Raw genomic sequence first — 27,363 nt, 5'->3', positions numbered from 1 at the left:
CCTCACCTTTAATTTGAAGTTCTGTAGCTATTCTTTGGATCACAACTCTGATTTTGAGCTGTACCGCACCCACATGCTATCTCCCCCTCATGCTGAGTCTATGTTTTTGTGTCAAAACCATAATCCCTATTCAGCACTGTAACATATCTTCTACCTTTTCAGGCCTTTGATAGTGTTTCTTAAGTTCCTATGCCAAAGCTGATAGTTATTTGGATACCTTAGTGCCAGAATAAATTTTAAATTATTCTGAAATTGTGGCATGATTCAAGGATACTGAAAAGTTATTTCAGACTTAATTTATGGTACATGAGTATATTTAACCACTCAGACTATTTTCCTGGGCACCAAGTTACCCCGAATGACTCAAAATCAAAGGAAAGTCTGTAAGAAGTAAAGGTGGAAGATGGTTCAGAGACATTCTGTCCCCTTTGCAGCATAGGACATCAGACTGGATGACAAAAGTAGTCCTTTTTTGCCTTATGACCTACATAAGGTATTACGTTTTAAGAGCCCTTTTGTTTTTCCACTGAGAGAGAGTGACTGCAAAGATCATGCTGAGCTGAGTAACAGGGGGAGATTGCAATCTGGTTACCACTGCAGTTCTGTGTTCTGCTTTCAGAGGCTGGAAAGTCCTTGACATGCAGCACTCCTGCCTCCATTTTCACTGTGGTTTCTACAGCTGATGAAGGATTGTCTTGAACTTTTCTGATGAGATACCAGAACACTGATATTACTCATAGTGAATATAGCGCTGCAGATGCGCTGGGAGCTTTGTAGTAGGGAAAGCTTGTTCAGTGACGAGTAAAATGAAAAGAATTTTTTTAAAGCTACCTTTTTGAAAACTTAATGGTAGCAGTGGTGGTGCCATACTATAGCACCAAACACAGTCGTTTTTATTTTCAGATGACTTTGTGAAAGGTACATAGGAATTTTCTCCCTGCTGGTAAATGACAGAAATAGTTCAGCAGTGATGATTCTGCATCTCTGTATTATTTCAGTCCAGAAGAGATTTCAATGTGGAAACAGGAGGGAAGCATGAGCCTTGTATTTTAGAAACTGCCACTTGTAAAATGCACATTACTGCACTATTATACAGTTAACCAGCAGGAGTGGGTAATGAGAGGGCTTTTGCACACCTGCTCCTCCTGGAACAACTTTTTTGTAGTTGGGATTTTTTTTGCTTTCAGCAGTGAATAGGAAGGCAGGGAGGGCATGCATTGTACATATGCAAAGTGTTTCAGCTGTGATGGAATGGGTTCAAGAGAGGGGTTAACTGGAGTGAAGGGAAGCTAGCAGGACTCAGTAATGTGGTGAAATGGAGGCAATCCCTCACTATCAACATTTTATCAACAATATAACCTTAAATATTCAGTTCATCACTGATTCATCACTTTAATGTTTATCATGATCCTTTAATACCTTGGTTGATTAGATCTATAAGCTGCTGTAATACAAAGAACTTTGCCCAAGGCAAATTAGAAGAAAAATTAGAGGAGGAGGGGGAAAAGCCCAACATTGATAAAAGGGTTAATTAAGTGAATTGGAAGGGAAGGTAATGTTTGCTTTTTAAAAAGTGGGGTAATTTTATGTTCAGCATAATTTGAAAGTGCATAACCCATAACTGCCTTGGAGTGAGGAGAGAAAATAACGTTCTAAATAACATATGTAAAGCAAATAACTTACCAGTATGGTATGTTATTAGTACTTTTAGATGTGTTTTTGATGCATTGTTTGACATGATGGTTTTGTTAAAAGCTGTGAAAAATGTATGGTGATTAGAAACTATGGCATGGGGGAAAAAAAGGCTTTGTAGGCTTTCAGAGTTGAGTATATGAAAGAAAGCACACAGTTTATCGTAGTTCTCATCCAGCAAAATCCTAGGTGGGAATTTATTGTATATCCTTGTGTACACTTAAGGGAGATGTTTACTGGACTGGATAGTATGTGTTGATGAAGCATATTGAACTAACAAAATGCTTATTAATATAGAATTTATTCACTGTAAAATCTCTACCTGAAGAGTCATTGTAATGAAGCCAAAATGTTTTAAAACAATCATCATGTTTAAAAATAGTTTTTAAAGTCTTTTTGAATTGGGCAAAACAGTGCAGGGTTTTTTGTTCAATACATACATTTTCTCTATGCTTCTTCATGGGTGACAGTGTTTATTGTGAATTCAGTGTACTGATTGAAACTTAGGGAGAGCAATGTGAAGTAGATGGCCAGAATGTAAATCTGAGATTCATGTTTTTGGAAACAGACGAGGCTTTCCTTTAGCTTTTCTGGTCAGTACTTCTGCCATTTGCATGTCAAGTTTAATTGCAAAATAAAGTGATGATCTGGTACAGTTAGTTTGCCATTTGTTTTTCATGAAGAAATGCATACACATTTCTCCTATGTAAACTTGGTTGTAGTTAGCTGACAGAAAATACTCAACTGAAATCATTGCTTGTTCCATTTAAGAAAAATAGTAGGCAAACTATCCCACATTTTTTAATATTTATTTACAGATCTGCAACTATGTTGGACCTGCAAAAGTAATTGTCCAGTTAGTAACAAATGGGAAATACGTCCATTTACACGCTCACAGCTTGGTGGGTAAATTCTGCGAAGACGGAGTGTGCACGGTTAACGCAGGACCTAAGGACATGGTTGTAGGGTAAGGCTGGGGACTCCTCTGTAAACCTGCGCTGTGGGGAAAGCATCAATACAAAAATACTTCTAAAGAGGCAGCTCTGGGGAGCACTCGTCTTCACGCTCTGATCTCTGTTCTGTTTGTATCATAAATAGAAAATTTATTGGGGTTTTTGTACACCTTTGTAGAATTTCTCCTAAGCAAGCTCAGTAAGTTTAAGTAACTAATTTCTACTTATAATTTGTAGAGTTTTTATCTCTTGGCGTACAGTGCAAATTTGTATTTTAAGTCCATTCTTTAAATGTAAGTAGTTTTGATCAGAGAAGGGACTAAAATTAATGTTACTGTTTTGTTGCCATTTTGATCAATATTTTACTTTTATTGAAACCTGTCAACAGAAATGTAATGAGAAGCATTAAGAAAATAGGATTAGTAGATTTGAAATTAATGCAAGACATGTATAAACATGAAAATACTGCATAAGTCAAACTTTTAAAGTTTAAAGCAGCAAGACTGTAGTGAAATTGTAGTTGGGCTGTTCTTGTTTAATTTGAAAGAATAATTGTTTACATCGGTAAATGGAGCTGAAGCTCCCAACCATGTTTTCAGGCTTAGATCAGGTTTCATGCTGGCTGTGAGTTTTAGTTCTGTGATCTCAAGAATGTCTTTGTTGGTGAAGATGATGAAGTTTAAAAAGCTGAGAAGGTTGGGAGAGAGAGATTCTTCTAAACTGTAACTTTTGATGTCCAAGCCCAGTGCACTGACTTTACCGCGCACAACAATTTAAATAGCTTTATTTCAAATGCTCCTTTTCATCTTGAAAAGTTTGGCTCATTTTCTAACCTGTCTTGTTTTTCATCAGATGTTTAGAAACAGCTTTCCTGTCCTCACTTGACCTACATGAAAATTGAGTTATTGTCTTGTTTTCATACTTCCAGATCTAACTGATTTTTAAATGTGCCAGGAGATTTTTACAAAAGCACACCTTGTATTATGGAATTTTTCATTCAAATGGATACCCAGAGTGTCTTGCAGAATGACCAGAGCCTTGCTTAAAACATTTCCTTTGGAAAATATTGCACTGTTTTCAGCCTCTTAGCTTGCTCTCCAAACCATTTTGAACAGATGGAGCATACTCTGCTTAACAGACATACAGAATGACATATTAATGTCATTGCCAAAGATGCAGCAAACAAAGTATGACTACCAGATTTTCCAGTGTTCTGTAAGTTGCTTTCACAGTGGAAGTCTGAAGCCTGGCAGATTACTGCTTATGCCATAGGAAAGTGCACCTATACAATCGCTGTCATATAGCGGTGGACTTTTTACATATTTTGTGATCTTGGCTGAATTTTTCTTGATGGAAATTTTCCCTCAAACACTAATAGTGCCTAAGTATGCCTGTAGAGTCCTTCTGTACACTTCGGTTGTGTATCTGCCTCTGGTAAGAGAAAGGCTGCCTGCTGCAGCTCTGGCCTAAAGCATTAAGAAAATAATTCCCTCCATCAAAATTTGGCAGGTTTGCAAATCTTGGAATACTTCATGTCACAAAGAAGAAAGTGTTAGAGACTCTGGAAACACGCATGATAGATGCTTGCAAGAAGGGATACAACCCGGGACTCCTGGTGCATCCGGAACTCAGCTATCTGCAGGCAGAAGGATGTGGAGACAGGCAGCTAACTGGTATGTAGAAATGATGGCCTGGTTTTAATTGATCTTTTACTAGAAACAGGCTGAGCTTCTGAAAACATAGATTCTTAGCCAGAAAAAGGTGTTGTGTGGGACAACAGCCAATATCTATGTGCTTTTAAGAGGTGGTGTAATGTTGCCGTGTTTTAGGGAATCTGAAGGAAGGAGTCTGCTGTCAACACATACATGAGAATAGAGAAACTTCCTTCCACAGCTGCCTATACCCACCTCTGCCCCTGTATTCCGTGACTCTTATGCTGTCTGATGAACTCTTAGATAGAGTAATTTTGCATTACTGCAGCAAGGCATGATATCCTTAATTAACTTAGGGACCTCCTTTTGAGAACGCTGTTCCATTCAGCTACATTTCACCCATATCCCTGTAAAACCTGTGGTCTGTGTTGCTTTCAGGTACTGTAGAGAGGGGCCAGCTTTCTTTTTATCACTCTTAACACCAGGAATTCTGGTGTCCTTAGTGGTGGCCTTTGTCCTTTTCACAACCTTTATCAAGTGAGAGCAGAAAATACTAATTTTCTGTCTGTCTTTTAATTATAGTTAAATAAGGTCTGATGCACAAACTGCAGGATGAATGCAGTATAATTTGAATAGCTGCTCCTCTCTGCTTAGAAAGGGAAAACCTGATGAATGCTAAACATAAAAGACATTTCCTCACTATCCATGCCTTTGGATGTTTGTTTGTTCTCTCTGTCTTGTTAGGGGTGCCTACCCCTTTTGTTAATTCCTCTGTGTGTCAATTCCAGAACGGGAGAGAGAAATCATCCGCCAGGCAGCCATCCAGCAGACCAAGGAAATGGATCTCAGCGTGGTGCGGCTCATGTTCACAGCCTTTCTTCCTGACAGCAACGGCAGCTTCACACGGAAACTTGATCCCGTTATATCGGATGCAATATATGACAGCAGTAAGTATATTTGGCTTTAATTACTTTTTTAATAAGGGGCAAGCTTTTGTACACACAGAAATGACAGGTAGATATTGCTGGACATAGACTCATGTAGCCCTGCCTGCCTGGTATTTGATGAATAACAAGTAAGGAGCCCATGCATAGTTAGCCCCATGTCTGCCCAAGTACATACGGTATCATTCTGGTTTTAATGGTGATGTAAGCCATAGAGGAAGATTTTATTTTGCTGTTAGCATGTTTAATCCTGCCACTTTTATTATGAGGGTTTTGTAAATTCTTGTTATATCCATAAGAAGGGCTTGAATTTTGCGGAGTTTTCAGTTGCTTTCTGTGACAAAATGTTGTCACACGAGATGTGAGGAAAAAAATTACTTTGCTTCTATCTTGGTTGAGAATTTGACACCTTTCAGTTTTGCAAACCATCTGCTTGTCCGTATTTTAAAAGATAACCGCAGTTCTCAATCCAGTTCCTTTAGATCTGCCAGTATTTTTTAGAGCATCCCTCTGTCTTTTTTCTATGAGAATTTTTTCACTTCATGTTTTCCTCCATGCTATTAAATTATACTGACTCATCTTACTTGAACCCTTTCTGCTGCCTGAGTTGTCCTTGCTGAAGCTGTGGATTCCCATGTTCTTGATAGTCATTCTGTAATGACTCAGAAAAAGTACCTTTTTTTTTCCTTTGTGCACCAGTTGTGTCTATATCATTGTTTTTTAAGTACAAAGTCTAGATCAAAAGGTATTAAATGAAATTATTCTACTACAGTCTGCTTCTTGCTGTTAATTGGGAAATGTAGCGATGTCAAAAATTCTGTCCTAAACTAAGGAGACAAACAAAGGGGACATTTTGTATGCATGTTTCTGCTGTTGTAAGTTGCTACACAGGTGGCAGTTACTAGTTTCTGATCTCCCAAGGTGAATTCTTGACTGCTAATTTCAAAAGATTTTTCTTGGGTTTTGTTTGGGGGATTTTTTGAATACTTCATTGGCACCATTCAAGTCTTCCTTGCAGAACAGACATAACTTGTGGTACCATAACTTGCCTGTCACAGCTGCTTTCACTTTTCAGATGATAGTTCTGTATTGAGAACCAATAGTTGTCTCTTAATGCCTCTACTAGGCTCTGTGGACATGGGCTTTTTTATCACAGTCCAGTGTACTGGCCAAAAACTGGCATGCTTTCAAGTAAGCCACAGTGTAAAGCAAAGCACTGTAGATAGTGAGAAACAGGAAACAGCTCTCAAGAGTGTCACTCTGTCAGAAAGCAGGGAAGAAAAAATTACATTCTCTTGCATGGCCCTGTTGTCATGAAATGAGTACTAGTGCGGGGTCCTGGATGCAGGTCACTGCTGGGTTATTTTGCTAGTGCTGTAATTGTGCTGGAATGGCTGGGGACCTTATTTTGTAGTTCACAGTTCAGGCAAAACTTAGAAGATACAAGATTGTCTTACATATGAAAAGCCCTTGATTTATCCATGTTTAAAAAAACACAAACAAATTCAGGTATTTTGTATTGGAGCCTTGTCTTTCTATTGCATTTCTGTGTGTTGTGCTTGGTTGGGTGTTTTTTTGATCTAAATCTGTTATGAGCATAAGCGTTGTTTTTAATCTTCCCTTTCAATAGAAGCTCCCAATGCCTCCAACCTAAAAATTGTAAGAATGGACAGAACAGCAGGGTGTGTGACAGGAGGGGAAGAAATTTACCTGCTGTGTGACAAGGTTCAGAAAGGTAAGAATCATGAGTATTGTAAGGCACATCAGGGTGTTCATCTGGAGTACACATGAAGCCTTCTGTGCTGTCTTTAGTGTTCTCTCACTCTGATAGTACAGTAGAATTTGTAAGCACTCAGCCTTTCTGGAAGTCAAGCCAGCAGTCCAGAGATGTAATAAATCCAAATAGTCTATTGCAAAGCAAATTCAGCTTCTCTTGACCATGTGATCATCTTTGTTCTTCTCAAGTTTCTGCCCTTGCCCATGTTCTGGAATTTTGAGGGGTGGTGGGTACTGGGTGATGTTTGACTCCATTAACTAACACCTGCTCTGAATTATTCTAAAGTTTCTGATTTATTACTAAGTTCCTGATTGTAAAGAGTAAGTATGAGCGTTCTCTGTTAGCCATGGATGGGAGCTTAATGTGTTCAGCACTGCTGCTAATAACTTCATTTTTATATGGTTATGGTAGAGGTTACTCAGTGCAAACAGATGCTTCTCGCAGGTTCATTTTCTCTGCTCGTGGCTTTGAATGTGTCAGAATTCGGCAGTGTGGATTAGGATACTTTGTTTTTGTATTGGAAGATAATAGTTAAATGTGGGTTGGTGATATTTGGGCTAAGTAAAAAGAAAAAATTTGGGAGCGAGGAAGATCCTTTGTATTTTTCAGCTACAGGTAGTACTTGAGACACCCTGGTGTAGATTACATGGTAGAGTGGGTGCCCTGTTCTCATCTGTTTGGCATCAGTCCCTGCACATGTTGTTAAAAACACAGTGACATTTTCTGTTGATGCAGGCTGTCCTTTTCCATATGTCTTTCTTGTAAATGCCCTTCTACCACTTAGGGAAGAGAGAAAGCTTTGGGGGCTTTTAGGGACTTTGAAAGAACTATTTTCTTTCAATAGTGCATCTACCCTCTGCCATCAGAAGGACTGAGATAAAGCATAACTCTGACGCACAAAATAAATAAATAAATGTCTGACTCAGTGGAAGCCCTGAGGTGGGGTTTCCCCTCAGCCAGATTGGGGTTTCCCCTGACCTCACTGCCTTCAGAAACCTCCTGCCTGAAGGAACTTGAGCGTGCAGGACAGCAGGACTGGAAGTGGTGGTTCAGAGTCTTGAGACTAGCAGGTGGTGGGCCAGGGGAAGCAGTCTGTCTGCTACAGAAGCTTGTCCTGCCTCAGTCACCCTAAGAGAAAACAGGCTTTTTCTAGCTTTTTCTCACCAGGAGTGCTGTGGAAGGAATTTACTAGTGTGATGCTTTTCCTGAAAATATAAACAAATAAATACAAAGAGAATGAAAGAAAATTTGTTTAGAGGAGCAGAAGCCAAGCGCCATGTTTCTGGCCTGTGCTGTTTGCAGGGTGAAGGATCCCTGCTGACATACTGCTCGCTCACACCCGCAACGTCTCTGAGCTGCAGCTCCACTGTGGCACTCTGCCAGCAGCAAGCGGAACTTGAACTGTGGCACTTCAGGTTTTGCTGCAGTTTTTTGAACTGAAACTGTTGGAGGAAAGAGGGTGGTTTCTACATTTCATGCTTCCAGTTCTCCCCTCCTTACGTGTTTGTTCCAAATAAGGCTCCTCTGGAATGTTTTATAACCCTAGAATAGGAAGATGATGTGAACCTAGTTCTCTTTTTACAGCTCAGTAAAAGCAACTTCAGTGAAATCATTAGGATTAGGCTGATCTAAACCTGATGTCAAAAATGGGTTATTTCTGCTGTTTTCACAAAACAGATAAAAGGTAATTGATGTATTGTGTAGTATTGTCATCCAGCCAAAAAGTAACCATGTTGATTTTTATCTGAAATAACCATAGCCAAAGGTTAAACAAATGCACAAGCATCCCAGAGTATTTCTTTTGTTCTTTGTAGATGATATTCAGATACGTTTCTATGAAGAGGATGAGAATGGTGGTATATGGGAAGGCTTTGGAGATTTTTCTCCTACGGATGTACATAGACAGGTAAGTAACTGAGCATTGGTCCTTTCTTAATGATTATCCCATCTCTGTAAGATAGCATTATGTTATAGTTAGTAAATTAGGTAAAAGCATCTGTATCCCATACTGACCTCTTCTTTGGTTGGTTACTTCCTAATAATAATAGAAACTTAACAGTTCTTTAAAGACATCTGTTAGGTAACTAGGAATACAGTACAAGGAAATTGGGAGAAAGCCCCCTTGCTTTAACATGCACTGGTGTAAATTTGGATAGGATATATAAACCAACTCTGAGAGCTCCTGTGAACACACTGAGAATGCCACAGAAGAGATGCTAAACGATGAGGACACAAACGGTGCAGTACTGCCACAGGGGATGTGGTGGCATTTAGCATGGTAGTTCTCTCTTTCCCAAAAGGCTTTAGGAGTCAAGCTCAGAAGTGAAACCGAAAACTAAAATGGAAGCTTATTGCTGTAACAGCCCTTTGCTCTGAACTTTGCCTTCCAAGCCATAAACAAGCACCTACAAAATAGCACAAATGTAAAAGCCAAGTTGTCAAAAGCCATGCTCCGTGATAGATATGCTTATCTTTGTTTCCTTCACAGTTTGCTATTGTGTTCAAAACACCCAAGTACCGAGATGTCAATATCACAAAGCCAGCATCTGTATTTGTACAACTGCGTAGGAAATCTGATCTAGAAACAAGCGAACCAAAGCCATTTCTCTACTATCCGGAAATCAAAGGTAACTTATTAAACTCGTTTTATAGATTGGGAACAGAAAAACTGTAGGGTCCCTAGGAACGTTTTTAATAAGATAGGACTGGTTGGATGAGGAATTTTTGGTTTTAGCTGTTACTTTTAGAAAATACATTTGCCTTCTTGTTTTGGGCAGAGTCAGTATGCAGTGTGGTAGCTTTATAATGCACTTTGTAGGTGTTGTTGTAGGACTGGTAGGCAGTAAATCCATGTGTATTTTCTAAGTGAGGCTTGTTCCTTGCAGGTTCCCTATATGCACACATGCCCGTCCATACAGTAGATGGCACTCTCTTCCTCTGAGTTTCTGCCTAATAATACCTGAGGAGATTTTACTGTCAGTGCTTTCAGATCAAACCCTAAACCAAAGCCTGTTTGGTGCCTGGTGGAAAAGGTACATATTTTGCAGTTCTCACCTTTTACCATCACGCCAACATCACTGATGTTTCTGAATTTTCCAATTGCCTGTAATACTAAAGTAAGCCCAAGACATTTCTTGTGAGAGCAGGGAAAGTGCTGTTTCAATCTCTTGTGTTTAAAATTCTAGCAGCTTAGCAGAAGTAGAATAGTTGGTATTGGACCGGCTTCCTAAATTATTACTGAAAAGAAGTTTAACCAGCAGATCTGTGCCCTTTGAAGTCTGTATTTGAAATGTTTGACAGGAATGGCACTGGCAGTCACAGTCTTAAATATCAATAATGTTGATGATATCGAAATGCCTTGAGGCCCAAGTCATAACTGGTGTTTCATTGTATTAAGTTAATCTTTCTGCTTAGCAGTTTACCTGCCTGCAGGTTACACTACTGAGTTCTAATCTTGAACGTTTTCTGTGCCTAAGGTAGAGCTGTGTTGAAATCAATTCCCTGTCAAAATCTCTAAAATACATGTGCATTAGTGGTGAGACACTCAGCACAGCTGAGGAGGGTGGTGGTCCAAGTGAGTCTACTTCACAACTGTTAGAATAAAATAGCAGAAAGCATGAAAGCTTTCAGAGTTGCCAGAGGATTTCTTCTTAGTAATGATTTCAGGAACCTCTTGCACAAGTGCTAAGGGAAGCAAAGTGTACAACTGCAGAGCAAAGTTGCCAGATTTGAAGCAAACCTCTTTCATGTGCCTCTTACACGAGTAAAATTAGCTCAACATTGTTATGTGCATTTTCAAATCCCCTATGCAACCTAATAATGAAATTACCATTTAGGAACTATATTTTTCCCTTGTTGCAAATGTTCCCACAAACTTAGACACACGTATGTGGATTTTTTTGTTTCTCTGACTAGATTGCTCTCTAGAGTTTTCTCTCATCAGTGTGAGTATGCCTGATGCATGCATGCATACATACTTACTCATCATGTGTACCTGGAAACAATGCACGTGGATTTGTCAGTGTACTGTCTCATGTAGTCAGCTGTCTCATCTGATGCACTGACTGATGTGCCTGTGCATGAAATTTCTTTTTGTCATATGGCTGTTGAAAACTACTAGATGGTTTAATAAACAAATGATACTTTGTTCTTTTCTCAACAGTTCTACTGGATTTTAACCCATGTAATATTTGTATCCCTATTTTTGTAGCTCTTGTCATGACATTTTCACTTTCCCCAGTCATGGGCATAGTCCTTTTAAATCTTTGTGGTTTGCTTTCCAGGGGACTAAGTCTTATTTTGGACTTACACTATAATATAAGTTTAGGCTTTTTTTTTCTACAGCTACTCCGCATGGTTTGACAGTAATATGTCCCTGCCTGAAAATAAGTTGTCTTTGTTCTAGTGGCTGTCATGATATTTTAAGTAAATCATTTCAAGCAAGCACAGTTTTCACCATTTCTTGCCATCCCTTAAACAGAAGCCAAGGGGCACTGCAGGTACTCTGCACTGTTGAAACTCAAAGTGCCTTGTGATCCTCTGATACGGCTCCATTTCTGAAGTAGATTTGCTTGGAAGAAGAGCCTGTGCTTATATTCCCCAAAGGCAAATTTTCTTGAACAAACTTGTGATTTGGAGCACTTATGCTGATTCATGCCTTGGCTTAGACATTGAAGAAATTTGGGACCACAATCTCCAGGGCTCTAAGTACATGAGACACTTTTGGAGGAAGTTCTGAGCCCCCCAAGACACCTCCACATGCATCCCCTGAGTCTGAGCACACAGCTGAGGAGACCACTCAGGCCCAAGCCATGCTGCTGGTCTGACTGGGGACTTGGCCCTGGCTTGTTTCTCAGAGGAGTTCTCACTGCTCTGGTACATACAAAAATTTTCTGCTATTTGGAGCTTGAGGAAAGTTGACTCTTCTACCACACTTTTCATTTTCCTTTATAAACTTGTAACTGTAGTGGTGCTTTCTGTATGCACACCCTGCGCTGTGCCTGGCCACCAGCAGGACTGACTCCCTGTTTGCTCTGTTCCTTCTATCCCAGATAAAGAAGAAGTGCAAAGGAAACGACAGAAACTCATGCCAAACTTCTCCGATGGCTATGGTGGAGGCAGTGGCGCCGGAGGTGGTGGCATGTATGGAGGGGCAGGTGGCAGTGCTGGCTCTGGTAAGGCAGCAGGTTTGGGCAAAGAGGGAAAAGGGTTCTACTTTGAGAGCAGGACAGATGTTTATGCTGATTTTTAAAATGTAAAGGCCATTTTGTCTCCTAGGCATATAAGACCTGACTCTGTTGCCTTTATACTCGTGTTACTCAATTCAATCAAGCATCTCCTTATTCTAAACACTTTGTCATCTCCTTTGCCTTCCAACTTCGAAGCTTTGTTGCTTCCTAGGGTCTTGGAGGCACTGAAATTCATGAGACAGCTCAGTTAATAATATTTTATGTGTCTAAATTTAAACAGGTTCTGAATTGTTTCTTGGACCACGAGTGGAATTTGGCAAATGAACCCTGTTAGTGCAAGGAACTATTAAAAATTGGAGATACTATTTAGTAAATTTTCTACTGTGCTCTATCTGTTGAAGTCGGGGTCAGTCATATCTGATATGCAGGATCATAGGAGCATTACTTTGGTTCTTGCAGCAGAGCATTAAAAACCTATAGGTCAGGAAATGTCATCTGAACCACAGCCCTTTTTTTAGATCAGAAGATAGAGCAGCATCAAATTGCTACATCTGTTGCTAGCAGCACATGTATAGCATAACACCAGAATACAAATTTGTTGTAATCACAAGGATTCAAAAGCACAGAGGCAGCTTGTGATGTCTCAGTCGAGTTTTAGAGGAAGGATAAAGCACAGAGGCAGCTTGTGATGTCTCAGTTGAGTTTTAGAGGAAGGATGATAATGTAGTAATGATACTACATCTGTGTGGTCTTATGCATGTTGGGATAAGAAAGTGTCACTAGCTGACCACTTAGAATTTCTTTGGATTTTTGAAGGGGTAGGGGAGAGCTCACCTTTAGCCTGGAAAATTTATTGCATGGAATAAAGCAGAAGATATGCAGAAAACAAAACCTCACTTCTTTAGGTTTAGAGTTCTCATTGCTTTAGGATGTAATTCTATTAATTCTTAACCCTTTTCCTTTCTTTAGGGTTCAGTTTTCCTTCATACGGATACTCTGCCTTTGGAGGGATGCATTTCCACCCTGGCACAACAAAGTCCAATGCTGGCATGAAACATGGTAACAGCAAAAATGTCTTTCTTCCAACAGTTAAATTGAGTTTGACCTGTATTTTCTTCTACAGTATGAGCCAAAGTGTCAGGCAGCTCTAGCTAAGCATGCTGGGGAAGGCCTCTTCTTGAATCTCTGGCAGCAGAGGGGTTTTGTGTAGGTTGTACTGCCCTGCTTCTCTTTCTTCCTCTCCAAGTGTAGTTCCTTTTCACTGTGCAGTCCTGAGCAGCAGTCACCAAAACCCCTCCATGTGGCTTCTGCATTCAGTATATTGTTTCAAGCAACAGCCCTTTCGCTTGCTTGAATGTGCTGATTACAGGTGACCCAAGGACTAGATCACCAAAAATGTATCTTCCTTTGTTGCCACGGTCTGGTACTGCCCAGAGAAACCAATGGAAAAGATTAAGTTAATAATAAGGACACTCTTGGCTTCCTAAAATAGGAATATAATTTCAGATGTACATGTTGAATACTCCGTAGATATTTCCAGAATCTCAGGGATGAACTTGCTGTTAGGAAAGAAAATGTATCTGAGTAATTCTGCTAGATTTCATTTGAGTACTTCAGACTTACATTCTTGTACCATAAAAAGAGATGTAAATCTGTTGTAATATAAAACGGTTTATTTTTAAAGTAGAGGCTGTCAAAAACTTAACATCACTTTAGAGCAAGTCACATCACTATCCTGTCCATGTGTGTTAGCATCTGGAATATTATGGTTCATGAGTTTAGTGATAAGTTTTATGTTGAAGTAAATTTATGTATTTATTTTTCAGCGTTAGGTTTTGCCTGGTTGTGTTTTATCACTTGTATTAAAAAAAGCAACAGTACAGGACACTAATGATTCTACTTTTTGTTAGAAGGTCTATCAAATTGTACAGCTGAACAAGACAGGAAGAACTCTGATAAACAAAGTGACAAATGGGACATGAAACATGATGTGAAGGTGGAAACCATGGAGAGGACTGAGTGCAGAACATCTGCTGTTAATGAGGAGAAGGAGGATTCTGTTTCTTCCTGTAAAACTGAAGTAAGCGAAGCAGACTGCAGGTGGCAGGGTAAGTGAACAAGTAAATGTATTTAGGGTAAATCAAACTGCAGTAAGGGCAAAGCAAGTATTAAAGGTCTGGAAACTCCAAAAATGTCTGCTTGCTGTTTTCTGAACATAGTAATGCCTCCTGGAGGAAACGGGAGGGATTCCATTCCCCCAGATCTAAGGTGCCTCCCCATATCTAGTTTCGTAGATAATCTTCCACCTTTGTACTGCCACTGGGCACTTGAGCTTCTGCTTGTGATGCAAGGAGATGAGACAGCTTTGCTTGCTGGGCATGTTTAACACTGCCTTTTAATAAATTTGTGTGAGGAAGGAACGCTGCAAGCAGTGAAGGCAGATGGAATATAACTCAGCAATTGACTTGGCTTTTGATATTTGAGTGACTCTAGTGGATGAGTTATTGGATGTTAGGATGACTGTTGCAGCAGTTTTTCCCTGCAACACAGTTAAATTTCTTTCAAAGTAGCATTATAGCTTTGAATTTAAAATGGAAATTTGCCCAATTTCTATTTGGCAAATACACAGTAAAATAGCTGTTGGGTACAAAGTGTTATGCATCAAACTGATGCCTAATAATTTTTGCTTTTTATATATTTTTCATATATTTGTAGCTTTGTAGACCATTAGTACATGGTTATACAGTTCCTGGTATTTTGCCTACCCTTTCTCTTGGATTTTAGAGTAATAAGCTAACCCTCTGATACACTCCTGAAATACTGTTCAGTCTTATTTTCAAGTAGAGGACCTACAAGAAGAACATTTTGTTTTCCAATCAGAATCTTAGAAGACATAACAAGAAGTGGGGCAAAGAAGTCCTGGACCAGCTCCAGTGGTCCCAGTACCTGGTGAAAAATTACCTAACCAACTGCTCTTCGAATTGGACAGTGTTTGCTAGATACAATAATTTGTTAAACTTAAAAAAACTGTAGAAATCCATTACTGGGTGTGCCCATAGCCCGTAAGTATGGACGCACCTGGAAGTTTCTAATAAAGAACTGCTTTTTTATCGTACCATTTTAATTCAGTTGCAAAGGGTTTTGTCTCTTGATTTCAGGCAAGAAAACAAAAGGAGAGGAGGAAAGCAAGGATAGTCAACAGAACCGGTTTAGCAGCAGAACTCTAAAATATATAAAGGCTACTTTCCCAGACAGCAAGACATGCATTTCCTGGATTTTTTTTTTTTTAAAACAGTTGATTTTAAAGGATTTGAGTAATCATGCTTAGCATAAAATGAAAAAAATGGTAGTTGGACTAGAGAGACTTGGTAGTGGTAGGAATTGAGCAGGAAGGAATTTTTTGGGCTTGGTTTTTACCAAGTGCAACATGATCTAGACCACTTTTGTTATTCCCTGGGTCAGGGAGAGGGCACATTACCTTGTGTGTGTCAGCCTTGTCTGACACTTGCTATTAACAGCACTAGAAACCATGGCTTGGGAATCCAAAGTGGCACAGGAGATGGGCTGTAGTTGTAAACAGCTCAAAGGTGTAGCTTCTTGTGACCTGAGAACAGATGGTGCTCTTGAGAAAAGCTGAAGCAACCTGCTGTTTGCAGTTTTGGTTGTGATAAATCCCATGACTGGTTCAGAAAACAAAATCTTGTGCTGATATGAAGAAATAGTAATGTCCATTTAGCTGTCGTGAAGGAGGGGTCGTCAGAATTGTTTACCTGTTTTCCAAGCAGTGAACATTGTAGGCAGGAAGCTGACCATTTCTTTTTTTGTCTGTTGTAATGGCATGAAAGGAGGCAATTTCTAGCTCACGATTGTACAAAGAATTGGTGCAGAAAAACAGGCTCCATAAAATAGCTACTGCAGGCTAGCCCATTTGGTATTAGGCTAAAAGATGCATGTAATCTTTTGAAAATCTTTCCCATGTGTTTGATATGGAAAACCAGGGAGTTTCAGCATTGAGTTCTTTGATCTTTGGAAGTGTGCATAACAAGAAAGACTGAATTGTTTAACACCCTTTACCCTGAATATGTATCCTGAATATAACATGTTTAGTGTTGAGAGGGAAATAGCAAATATAAATGTTTCAGCCCAGGCATACAGTACAGCAGCCACAGGGATGTACTGGCCAGAACAATAAGCTTCATGGATAGCTGAGTAAGTCTTTGCCTTAGAGGAATGATGTGTTCGTGTTCATCCGGGATACACTTCTGACCCAGTCTAAATGCCTGGTTCTGTGTAGCTGGAAATCCTGGGTGTTGTCTCCCCATTGTGCTGTAAATGACACAGTCTGTTGTACTTGTTTGCTCTTAGTAATTCCCAACCTTACAAGATTTTATAAAAACATGAAACTGTTCAAAATACAGGCTGGTTTCAGATGCTTCTGCTTCACAGAATGACGCCGTAGTTTCAGAGTTCATCTGTTTCATTTTCACCAGTTTCTTGCTGATACAGAACCACAGAAATATTGACAGAGCAGCTGGAGTTACTTTTTTCTGCAAATGAGTTTCTTTTCGCTCCTTTCTCCCTTTTGCCTCCCCACCATGACAACTTCTGCTTTTTGAAATCTCAGTGGCTGTCCATTTTATAATTCTAAAATCAGGATACAAATACTAACCATTGTAAAAAGTGAAATGTTTTAAACAGAAGAACAGACTCTCTGTGCTGCTGCCGTAAAGCAGGCTAGACTGCATGATTTGAGTTGGAGGAGGAGTGCAAAGCCCTGCATTTATTCCATAGCTTTTCTATGAGCTTCTCTGCAATATTTGATGGGTCACTTAGGCTTCATGTGCCTCAGCTTCTTCAAGGCAAAACTACTGGGACCTGCAAGTTCCAGATCAAAGTTCTGCTCCTTTTGTCTCATTACACACAACTGCACATCAGTGCTGTTAATTCAGTGCTAGCTTCCAGATTTGACTGTTCTCAGGGTTCCTGTGTTCCCTGCGTTCCTCAGGGTTCCTAGGCGTTCATTCCCTCTGTCCTTATCTCTCAGAAGTAATTAGCAACCATCTCAGTGAAGCAGTGAATAGTGCTTGGTGGACTGCACTTTGTATTTCTGTGATAGCACAAATGCCTGTCAAAAGTAGGTGGTGGTCCACGGAAAACAACTGAGCTGATGCAGACAAAATTTTGTGTTGCAGATGCTCTGTTCCTGGAGAAGGCCATGCAGCTTGCCAGGCGTCACTGCAATGCTCTCTTCGATTATGCCGTAACTGGAGATGTGAAGATGCTGTTGGCAGCTCAGCGCCATCTCACCGCTGTCCAGGATGATAATGGAGACAAGTGAGTTGACCATACTGGGTTGAAACTGATGGATTTGAGGGCAGAATGGTATAGTCAATTTGTTCTGTCCCTCACGGGTGCCAATCACCAATGGCACCACTGCTCTAATCAAATAAATATTGCTCTCCTTTCTGCTATTTGGGAGAGGTACAGCTGTGATTTAGACATTTTTGTTTCATTTGCAAAGAAGTCATGTACACCATAAAGTTCATTGATCCAGCACCAGTCAGAAAGTAATCTGGTCGTTGAGGGTATGTTGAGCATGTTGTGAGTTTGAGATTTTTTGTCTTAAAATCTTGACTGAGCATGAATTGCTGTGCTTGCATCACGATACACGGTGTATGGGGATCCTCAGCTTGGTGCTGAAGGAGAGCACCCTTTTTATTCTATGCAAGTCCTTAATTCTTCATAGGATGCTTCAAGAGATTCACCAGGAGATACAGAAACAATAGCTGGAGGGTCCATACTGCATTTCTCCCACTGACACCAGGTTCTTCCCAGAGGACATTATTTTGCTCATGCTTATGTCTGTGCTGTACTGTTGTCTTCCAAGGGATTGCACAGATGTTCGTGGCAGACTTGGCCGCTAATATTTGCACATCAGTCCTTCAATAATGTGAGTTGAAGTGGAAATCCACTTTGTTCCTCTACAGCCATGCAGATTCTGTGGAACTCAGAGTGACGTAATGTGAGGAACTAATGATCAGTAGTTATTTAAAATGAAATTCAGCAGAAGCATCTCTAAGCACAGGCAAAGATAATCTCTTGAATAAGCAAGTGACACTATCACATTGTCACTTTTTAGCTGGCAGGCGCTGTGCAATCACCTGCATTTCCTTAAATTGTAGTGTTTTGAACAGTAGAAGCCATACAGCCTCAAGGTGTCCAGGTAGAAAGAAAATTTCACGTGACCAAGACCTGTATCTCACTGTTCAATTATTCTGAGATAGGTTACTGCTTTCACTCCATTATCAGTGAAAATAGGTCTCAGATTACAGATAGAGGACTGCACAATCAGAGAGAACTACTTTACTAGCTTAGCTTTCCAACTGGAAACCTAATGTCTGCTTTGAGATAAGCAAGAATGTGAACGAGGTGGGAGCTAGCAACAAAATCTGCAAGCACTATGAAAAGCACAGCTTCTGTGTTTAAAAAAAAAAGGGGGGGGGGCTAGTCTTGAGCAAGTAGGACCTGCATTTAAATATCAATAAGGTGCTCCTCAGTTTTGGATTTGCAGGGCATTTTAACTAAGTTACAATACTTCTTAGAATGATGATAAACAGTTGTTTTCTTCCTGAATCAAGAAGTACCTGCGAGTATGTGAGGCTCAAGTTCACGTTGCCTTTCTCCTGAGATGGATTTGTTCTGTGAGCATGTCATACATCTGTATTACTTCAAAACTTTTTTACAAAGGAAAGCTTTGGTGATTGTCTTCCAGCTCTCGGAAGAGGTCAAAATTAATTAATAAATTACCCCAATTTTCACTTTAATCATTAAAATTATATGGCAGCTAAAAAGTTTTTGAGTAAGCCTTTAAAAAAATGTTGCTGTCAACTATTTATGGCTTTGAGACAGAACCCAGCAATCTGTGATGAGTGTATATTTACTGCCGCTGACACTCAGTAACACTGGCTGTGACTGTATTTATACCAGTACCACTGATCTGTAGGTATCTGATGTCTCTACAGTGGTGCTCAAATGCATTTTTTCACGTAGGAATGTTTAAGAAATGGAACTGACCTTTCATGGTCTAGTCAGCAGCATCACATATAATGGTAGGGTAAAATTAAAATACTTGCTGCTGAAAAGAGAACTAAAAGCAGTAGAAGAACAAATGTGTTTCTGCAGTGAGATTTGGAAATAAAATGTCAGCATGATACAGAGCATAATAAAAAGCATCTGTCAGAGCAGAGGAACAGCTGTTTTTCCAGTAATGGTGAGACTGTTCGAACAGCACAGGAGAGTTGAAGGAGGCAAGGTGCCATAGTACTTCCAGTGGCAGTGTATAGAATCAAAAACAGCCTTTAAGGATGAGTTTGGTTGGTAAGTTACTTTTTGTTTTTCTTTTTTAAAAATATCTTCTGGCTTTCACTGCTCAATTTCAAGATGACTCCTTGCCTTAAATGGCACAGAACTTCTTTTTATTTTTCTGACAAAAGTATAACTCTGAGACTATTCAGGTATTTCTAAAGTGGCATAGCAGACACACCACATATCCCGTGTTGATTATTTTGTGCCAGCAGCAACTTGCTAAAAAGATGAGTCTAGAAGGTAACCAGCATCAGCTAAGGAAGTGCTTGGCAGGATGTGTTTCAAAACAAAGGGCATGATTTTCAAATGAAATCTCAATGGAACAAGGCAAATGGAACTCTGTGGGACAAGGGGGGATGGGAATCACAACCTGCTTTTTTCCTGGTGCCATGCTGCACGTCCAGCTGCTCAGGCTGGTGGTGTAGGACCTGCCTCTGGAGAAAAGCACAGGAAGGGCCATTGCATTAACACAGCAGAAGTAAAGTGTCTTGCTGTGCAGTCACTCATGTCTCAAAACAGGTGCTTTTTTGGCATGATGCCCCTGGCCACTGCTTGCGGGTCCTGTGGTTGTTAGTCATTGGGCCTGAGTCCTTAGTCATTTTGCTGTTTGAAAACGAAATAAAGAAAAACCCACAGATCTGGGGAAACCCCCAAGGGAAAATCTGCTTCGGTGGCAGAGAGGCCTGTGGAAATTCTGCAGGAAGGTTTTGACAGTAAGAAGTGTTTATCTGCTGCATAATTCAAAATATGAAAAAAGAGCAAACCAGGAGAGAATCTGAGGATTTCTGAAATAATTGTGCCACACATTTTGTCTATTAGCCTAGTAGTGAAGTTATGCTGAGGGCCAACAAAAGCCATCCTGAGTTTGCTTTTGTGATCGAAGGGTTAAGCAGTTACCTTCTGGCCTGCTTTTTTTAATGCTGGGATTCATTTTAGGTGTTGGTACTTAGTGCTGGAATCATTACCTCTAACAGTCAAATGTTTATATCAGAATATAGTCAGATCTACAGCAAAGCCTTGACATTTTTGTAATAAATTTGACAACAGTGTGAAATTGTTAATCTGTTCTCTCTTTGTTTCAGTGTCCTTCATTTAGCAATTATCCACCTTCATACTGACCTGGTGAAAAACCTCTTGGAAGTGATGCCCGATTTGAATTACAAGGACATCATTAACATGAGAAATGACCTCTATCAGGTACGCAGTTGTGGGGGTGTAAGTGTTGCTGATTGTTCAGCGGGTAGAGAAGAAATTGTACAACGTGCTGTCTGTGGGAAGAGATCAGACTGATGCAAACAAGTTTAGAAACAAGGATATATTGGAAGGTGGTGGAGGAAAGAGAGCATGTTTTCACTGGTTTAGTCCATAACTCTGCTTGATGTTAACAGAAGTGTTTCCATGGGTTAAGTGTTGAACAGGCCAAAAAGAGTCAATTCTTCAGTTCATGCTTCAGCATTTGGCTTCTCTGTTACTAAGCCAGAGGTATGGATTACCATGTGCCAACTCTGGGCTCTTCTGACCTTTCTGACACTGGTTAACTTGGGATCATGAGTCAGTTCCTGCATCATCAGTAATCTGTAGGCACATACCTGTGGGCACGTGTGGAAGCCATAATAACCTATGCCCTTGCTACTGCCCAGATTGCATTTGTGCCCATCACATGAGCACCAAGATTTCCCTTTCATTTCTGCAGTAACTGAGAAAAGCCCATCCCCTTGTCTTTTACCTAGGAGGAAAAGAACTGCCAGGCACAATTCTGTCTCCTCAAATTTAGTTTGGCCTGTTTGTATTGTAACTCAGGTTTTAAAAAGAGTAGTGGGAACCTGCCTGGAGAAGAATCTCTTAAAGGGATTGTGTACACCATTCAGCAGCACACTGACACTTGTGTCATTTGTTTTGCTGTGAACAGTAAAGGCAGGTTTAAATTCTGTACAGGTAGTCCCAGAAGGTTTGTTTTGACTTCTTTGTTTTCCTTCACATTTTTATGTTCATATAAAGCAAGTTTGAAATGTGGAGGTTGCTGAAAGTAAACAGAAAATTCTGAATTGAATTCTCTGCCCTGAGTTTAACAGAAACAGGAAGCAAAGCTGTGCTCCACACAGGAAATAAATCCCTGACTACCAGAACCTCTACAGCTCTTCCTACCTTCAACTTAAACCTTAAGCCATTGATGGAGGAGAATGTAGGCTTGGGCTAGAATTTTCCTTCTCTACTGATATTTTGAAAGCTGACATATACCTTATAGATGCAGTAGTTAATTGCAAATGTGTTGACAGATCTATTGACAAACACAAGCTTACTGTGCAGAGCTGGAATTAGTCTTTTTAAGTCCTCCATTAATATAATGACCTAGAAATGGAATCTTACTCAATTTTTAAATTATTTTAGTATTGGAAATACGATTCCCCAGAGCTCACTAGAATGCTTACTGTTTAAACACATGCATTTCTGAGTATGGTCTGTGTGATGCTGCTCAGAAGCAAGACTGACAAGAATGCAGTATGCAACCAACCTTTGGAAGGTCCCAAAACCTCTCAGCCTGAGAGTTGCTCAGTGCTGCACGTGCACAGAAATGGGCAATGTGCAGGATCAGCTACTTCAACACACACTGCATAAATGCACAGTTGTTCTGCAGTTTGACAAATGCACAGAACTGCAGAATTTTCTTCTTTTCTGTGCAGCCATTTTGAGGGATAAGGAACTCCTATGCCCATGGCTGCAAATCTCTGATTCGGGAGCAAAATGAGAGCATTGCTAAATGAGATTCATTGCTAAAGGCAGGTCTGAGCAGGACCTGGAAAGCACATGTGCTCCCACCATGGTAGGAACATGGCGATGGGGCAGCTGGAAGCAGGGTTACAGTGTGTGGGGGCCACAGGGATTATCTCATTTCCCAAGTACCTCGCACTGCAATGCTCAAATAGCCAGGTCAGTGCCCTGGCTTATAGAGTAGCCAACATCTTTGTTCCTCCCAAAGTCCAACTGCTGACACTGGCAAGGCAGCTTTTATTTCCAGTAAGTAGAAACCCTATTTGTAGTGTTCAGTAGAAAAGAATGTACACATATGCAAGCTTTTATTTTCTGTTGGCTTTGGAGTGGTGTAACATCTTCTCACACTAGGAGCTTTTATGGGTTTCAGAGATTTCTGCAGAAATGATGTAATTGTGGCTTATCTTCTCATGGCTTGCTTCTGTCACTTGCAGACCCCCCTGCACCTGGCAGTAATCACAAAGCAGGCAAAGGTGGTGGAAGACTTGCTGAAGGCTGGAGCAGATGTCAGCCTTCTGGATCGCCACGGCAATTCTGTCTTACATTTAGCTGCTACTGAAGGAGATGACAAGATTCTGAGTCTACTCCTCAAGCATGAGAGGGTATCTCCGATGGTCAACCTTCCCAATGGAGAAGGTATGGAAAGATAATGGCTGTATTTTACACTGACCTACTAGACAAACACACCTTAATTCCTGCCAACACCATGTTTCTACACAGGTAGATACAGACCTTGAAAAGAACATCTTTCCCCATTTTGCATATGCTCTCCTTCATTTTTATATGCCTGCAGGCACAGATGAGAGAACACAGATGTGTCAGCTTTCTAATTATACAGAACAGAAAAATTGGTAATGGTCACATGGCACAGTATGGATTTGAATTTTTGTCACTGTACATTCTCTTCAATGTCTCAGAACCTCAAGCACTGTGTTCGCCTTATTCCTTATGCCACCATTGTGTTTTTTAAAAAATCCCCCCAGAAGAAAATGTTTCCTTCTGTCTAGGGAATGAAATCCCCTTAGAAATAGTTTCTGGACTAGTATTTCATTTTCTATCTGGTACTTTGTGACCATACAGAATTAGAGCCTGTAAAATAACCACAGACAGTTCTTCCATTTTTCAGTGCACAGGAGACTTCAATTTAGTACTCCTGCTCTAATAGATTGTAAAATATCTGACCTAAAATTGTCATTGTGGATTCAAAAAACCTCCTTAGAGAGAGAGGGGATTTTTTGGTTGGTTGGGTTTTGGTTGGTTTGTTGGTTTTTAAAAGAAAAGGTTTTATTATTATCTTTCTGGTGCAGGTATTCTTGAGGTGTCAGGTCACTGTGACCTTACAGCAGGATGATACTAAAATACACCACTTACTCCCCAGACCACGTTCTAGAAGAGGTGTTCAGTAGCAGATGGGGCCAGTGTGGGGTACCTACTTGTTTAGTATCAAGATGCAGATTTTATTTTTAAGGCTACTCTCTTGAGGCAAAGAGATGCTCTTGGTGAGCTCTGTAGTTTCTGCCTTCTGTTCCACCTTGTAATCTTGATTTTTTTTTTTTCTTATATGGTTTTGACTCTCCAAGTTCCAATTTATGCACAAAGAACATATTTATTAACACCATTTTCTTCATCCTGAGCCTCCACGTGGAGTACTCCCTTAGGGTCTGGGGCCCCCAACAAAAATAAGAGGGACATGGGCTTGTTGGAGCAGGGCCAGAGGAGGCCATGAAGATGCTCAGAGGGCTGGAGCACCTCTCCTCTGCAGACAGGCTGGGAGAGCTGGGGCTGTTCAGCCTGGAGAAGAGAAGGCTCTGGGGAGACCTTACAGCACCTTCCAGTACTTGAAGAGGGGGCCTAAAGGACAGCTGGAGAGGTGTTTTACAAGGACATGTAGGGATAGGACAAGGTAGAATGGCTTTAAACTGACAGAGGCTAGGTTTAGATTAGGTATAAGGAAGAAATGCCGCACTGTGAGAACGATGAGACACTGGAACAAGTTGCCCAGAGAAGCTGTGGATGCCCCATTCCTGAAAGTAGGTTCAAGGCCAGGTTGGATGGGGCTTTGAGCAGCTTGGTCTGGTGGAAGGTGTCCCTGCCCACGGCAGGTGGGTGGAACTAGATGATCGTTCCAACCCAAACAATTCTATGATTCTATCGTCTTTTAGTGTATAAGCAGGCAAAATATGTTACTTCTGCTCAGGTAAGTACAGTAACTGTAACTCATTTTAGAAGTCTCTCACTTCAAAACCCATTACTCTGATATTTCTGAATTATAAACATATTAACGCACATGATGGTGGATGGATTTTGTTTTCTGTAGGTCTCAGTGCAATTCACATGGCAGTGATGGCAAATAGCATGTCCTGCCTCAAACAGCTGATTGCTGCTGGAGTTAATGTCAATGCTCAGGAACAAAAATCTGGACGAACTGCATTGCATTTGGCTGTTGAACAAGAGAACATCCCTTTGGCAGGCTGCCTTTTGCTTGAGGTAAGGGCATAATTTCTTTCTCCCAGGTCCTTTCAATTATAAATTTAAAAGCTGTTGACAATCCTTGAGTGCTTCAGAAAAGCGGGAGTAAGGGGGGGAGGTTCCTGTTTATTGACTAGATTACTTGAACTGGTATAATGGCAAAATTACTAGTAATGTTACTGTTTTGTTCAGCATTGCTCGTGAATCTTTTGCCCAAGTTGAGGAATGTAGAGTTTGTGACCCTAACCTGACTGCATATGCCATGTATAATTTGTACTGAGTAATCCTGGCAGGCACTGTAGTTACTCATGAACAAGTTCATCTCTTCTTCTGTGTGAAGTAGAACATGTACAGAGATGTGCATAGAGATGCAGTTGTGTAATCTATAAATATTTGTCTCATCTCTAACACCTTGATCCTGGTATCCTTAATTCTACACGCCCCAGCTGGCTGCAGTAGCTTTCCTCAGTGTTCATGCATGGATGTGCCACCAGCCTGGCTGCCCTTCTGATGAGCAGCAGCAAGGCAGGATTCTGTGCACACCACTCAGACTCCAAAGGCCATGGGCAGAACTTTTACAGGGAATGCACAGTGGCTTTTATCTACCTGACCTATTTGGATATATACATCTAACACTGGAGCACACAACCCACCATATGCATGCAGACAGTTGTAGTTACTTTCTAATTCCTTCTTTTCAGGCAGCAATTAGAGTTTTTATGCAGCCAGGCATGGAATGGTGCTTACTCACACAGTAGCATTGTTTGTGCTGACATGAGCCTCTGCAGCTGCATTGTACAGATTTCTTTTCTTTTTGCCATTCAAAAAAAACTTAGGGTGATGCAGATGTGGACAGTACTACATATGATGGGACAACTCCACTTCACATAGCAGCTGGAAGGGGCTCAACAAAATTGGCAGCAGTTCTCAAAGCAGCAGGTATGGAAATAGATCTTTGCTGTAGAGTTTACTTTCACAGTGACAATTCAAGTTAGAAGGCTGCAAGGGAGAGAATGTGCCAGTGAACTTGTTTAATGGATGGAGGAAGTCAGATGTTAAAAGCACGAAGGTCTGAATTTCCTCAGAAAGTCCTGCTCTGAGATGCTATACTAATCACTCTTCAGCACCATCTAATGGCTAGAAAGGCAAATTATGTTGGTCCAAAAAAATCTCTGGAGGACTTTGGGAAGTTCTTTGATTATCTTTTGTAGCTTTTATAGCTGAAGAAGTGGAGAAGAGACTTTTATATATATCTGGGATAAGTGTTGGACTGCTTTAGAAACAAAAAAGCCAAAAAAACACCCCATCACTGAAGCATGAGCTTGTAAGTGTCTCCTATTTGCTGTCACTGTGGAAGAATTAGGTTGGAGTATTTGTTGGAACACTTTGTCAATTGTATTTAAACCTGATTTTTCTGATTTGAAATGGAAGCCCAAGCCTCCCATTGCTGAGGCTGTCTGCTTGGTCTTTTAAAAAAACACCCCCACTTTCTCTGACACTAAAAAGCAGCACCACACCATCACCTCATCACATTCGTGCTGTGCTGTGTGAGGCAGGATGGGACTGGAGGTCAGTTGATACAACCAGAGCTCTTTCTTTGCACCCTAATGCTCTGCTTGTCATTTTTCCCCCCTTTTTATAATGGAGAGTAGCATTATACAGAGATGTGACAGCATTTAAATGTAATTGATAAACAGTGCTATTTGCTAGCTTAATATCAAGTATCATTTAGCTGGAGTAGCTAAATTAGCTGATTTGCCATTCAGTACATAGAATGCCTATTTTAAATATCGTTGAGAAGCAACTTGAAGCCCTTTCTTTGATTTCCCCCCCCACCCCCCACTTGTTCTTCAGGTGCAAATCCTCACATTGAGAACTTTGAGCCATTGTTTGATCTAGATGATGTGAAAGATGATCAAGATGATGAAGGGATTGTGCCTGGAACAACACCACTGGATATGGCAGCCAATTGTGAGGTATGTGGTCTGTTTTTTCTTTCAGTTTTTTGTTGGGTTTTTCTAATTATAAAGGACAGCTCAGCTCTCTCAGCCAGCTCCTTTCACTGCATCCACAATTATTTCAATTAATTCAACTAATTTGCCATCAAAAATTAGGCTAATTCAGCCATAAAACTCCCCTGATGAAACAGCACTGGAAGAAAGCTACAGAGTAATGCTGCTGAACAGAAATGACCAAGCAGTTCTTCAAGTAGTTGCAGTACAGTCTTCAGTGTGGGAAAGTATTTAGCTGGGTGGGCAGCTTGTGTTTGAAGGCTCACTCTCCAGTGGGTTTCTTTGCTGAGTGTTCTTCAGAATTGCAGCCTGTGTGTGATGGGAAGATGCACTCCTGTGTTCTCCCCCAACAGTGATTAAGCTGATTACTGTGCATTTGGTTTGGTGTGAGTGTAAAGGACAAGCAGTCAGCATCTCTAATCATCTGGAGCTGGGGAGTGGTACCAGCCTTAGGTGAAAATCTAACCCAGGCTTCATTTTAAATGACTAGTTGCAGACAGGCAGCAACTCCTTGCTTAGCCACTGCTTCTGCCATTTATTT

The 27,363-nt window shown here is 40.5% G+C and overlaps 1 protein-coding gene across 2 annotated transcripts in view; it reads left to right on the top strand.

The window, feature by feature from the left end:
• The window catches only part of NFKB1 (nuclear factor kappa B subunit 1), a gene marked incomplete at its 3' end in the record, with an annotated part of 57,332 nt that overhangs the window by 27,042 nt on the left and 2,927 nt on the right, over window positions 1–27,363 (top strand). Inside the window, exons 6-20 of one of the 2 annotated variants that reach the window (XM_082282266.1) lie at window positions 2,511–2,659; window positions 4,155–4,318; window positions 5,086–5,244; window positions 6,872–6,976; window positions 8,833–8,924; window positions 9,507–9,645; window positions 12,070–12,192; window positions 13,177–13,266; window positions 14,121–14,315; window positions 17,400–17,541; window positions 20,655–20,769; window positions 22,776–22,977; window positions 24,659–24,828; window positions 25,647–25,749; window positions 26,665–26,786. In XM_082282266.1, coding sequence (XP_082138392.1) covers window positions 2,511–2,659; window positions 4,155–4,318; window positions 5,086–5,244; window positions 6,872–6,976; window positions 8,833–8,924; window positions 9,507–9,645; window positions 12,070–12,192; window positions 13,177–13,266; window positions 14,121–14,315; window positions 17,400–17,541; window positions 20,655–20,769; window positions 22,776–22,977; window positions 24,659–24,828; window positions 25,647–25,749; window positions 26,665–26,786 — 2,070 coding nt within the window. Of the gene's footprint in view, window positions 1–2,510; window positions 2,660–4,154; window positions 4,319–5,085; window positions 5,245–6,871; window positions 6,977–8,832; window positions 8,925–9,506; window positions 9,646–12,069; window positions 12,193–13,176; window positions 13,267–14,117; window positions 14,316–17,399; window positions 17,542–20,654; window positions 20,770–22,775; window positions 22,978–24,658; window positions 24,829–25,646; window positions 25,750–26,664; window positions 26,787–27,363 lie in introns of both variants that reach the window. The other variant, XM_082282265.1, reaches the window with a different exon arrangement.

The sequence above is a fragment of the Coloeus monedula genome (genome assembly GCF_965178545.1).
Source record: "Coloeus monedula genome assembly, chromosome: 5".
In the NCBI taxonomy this organism is placed as follows: domain Eukaryota; kingdom Metazoa; phylum Chordata; class Aves; order Passeriformes; family Corvidae; genus Coloeus; species Coloeus monedula.
This window is presented reverse-complemented; position numbering and strand designations above follow the sequence as displayed.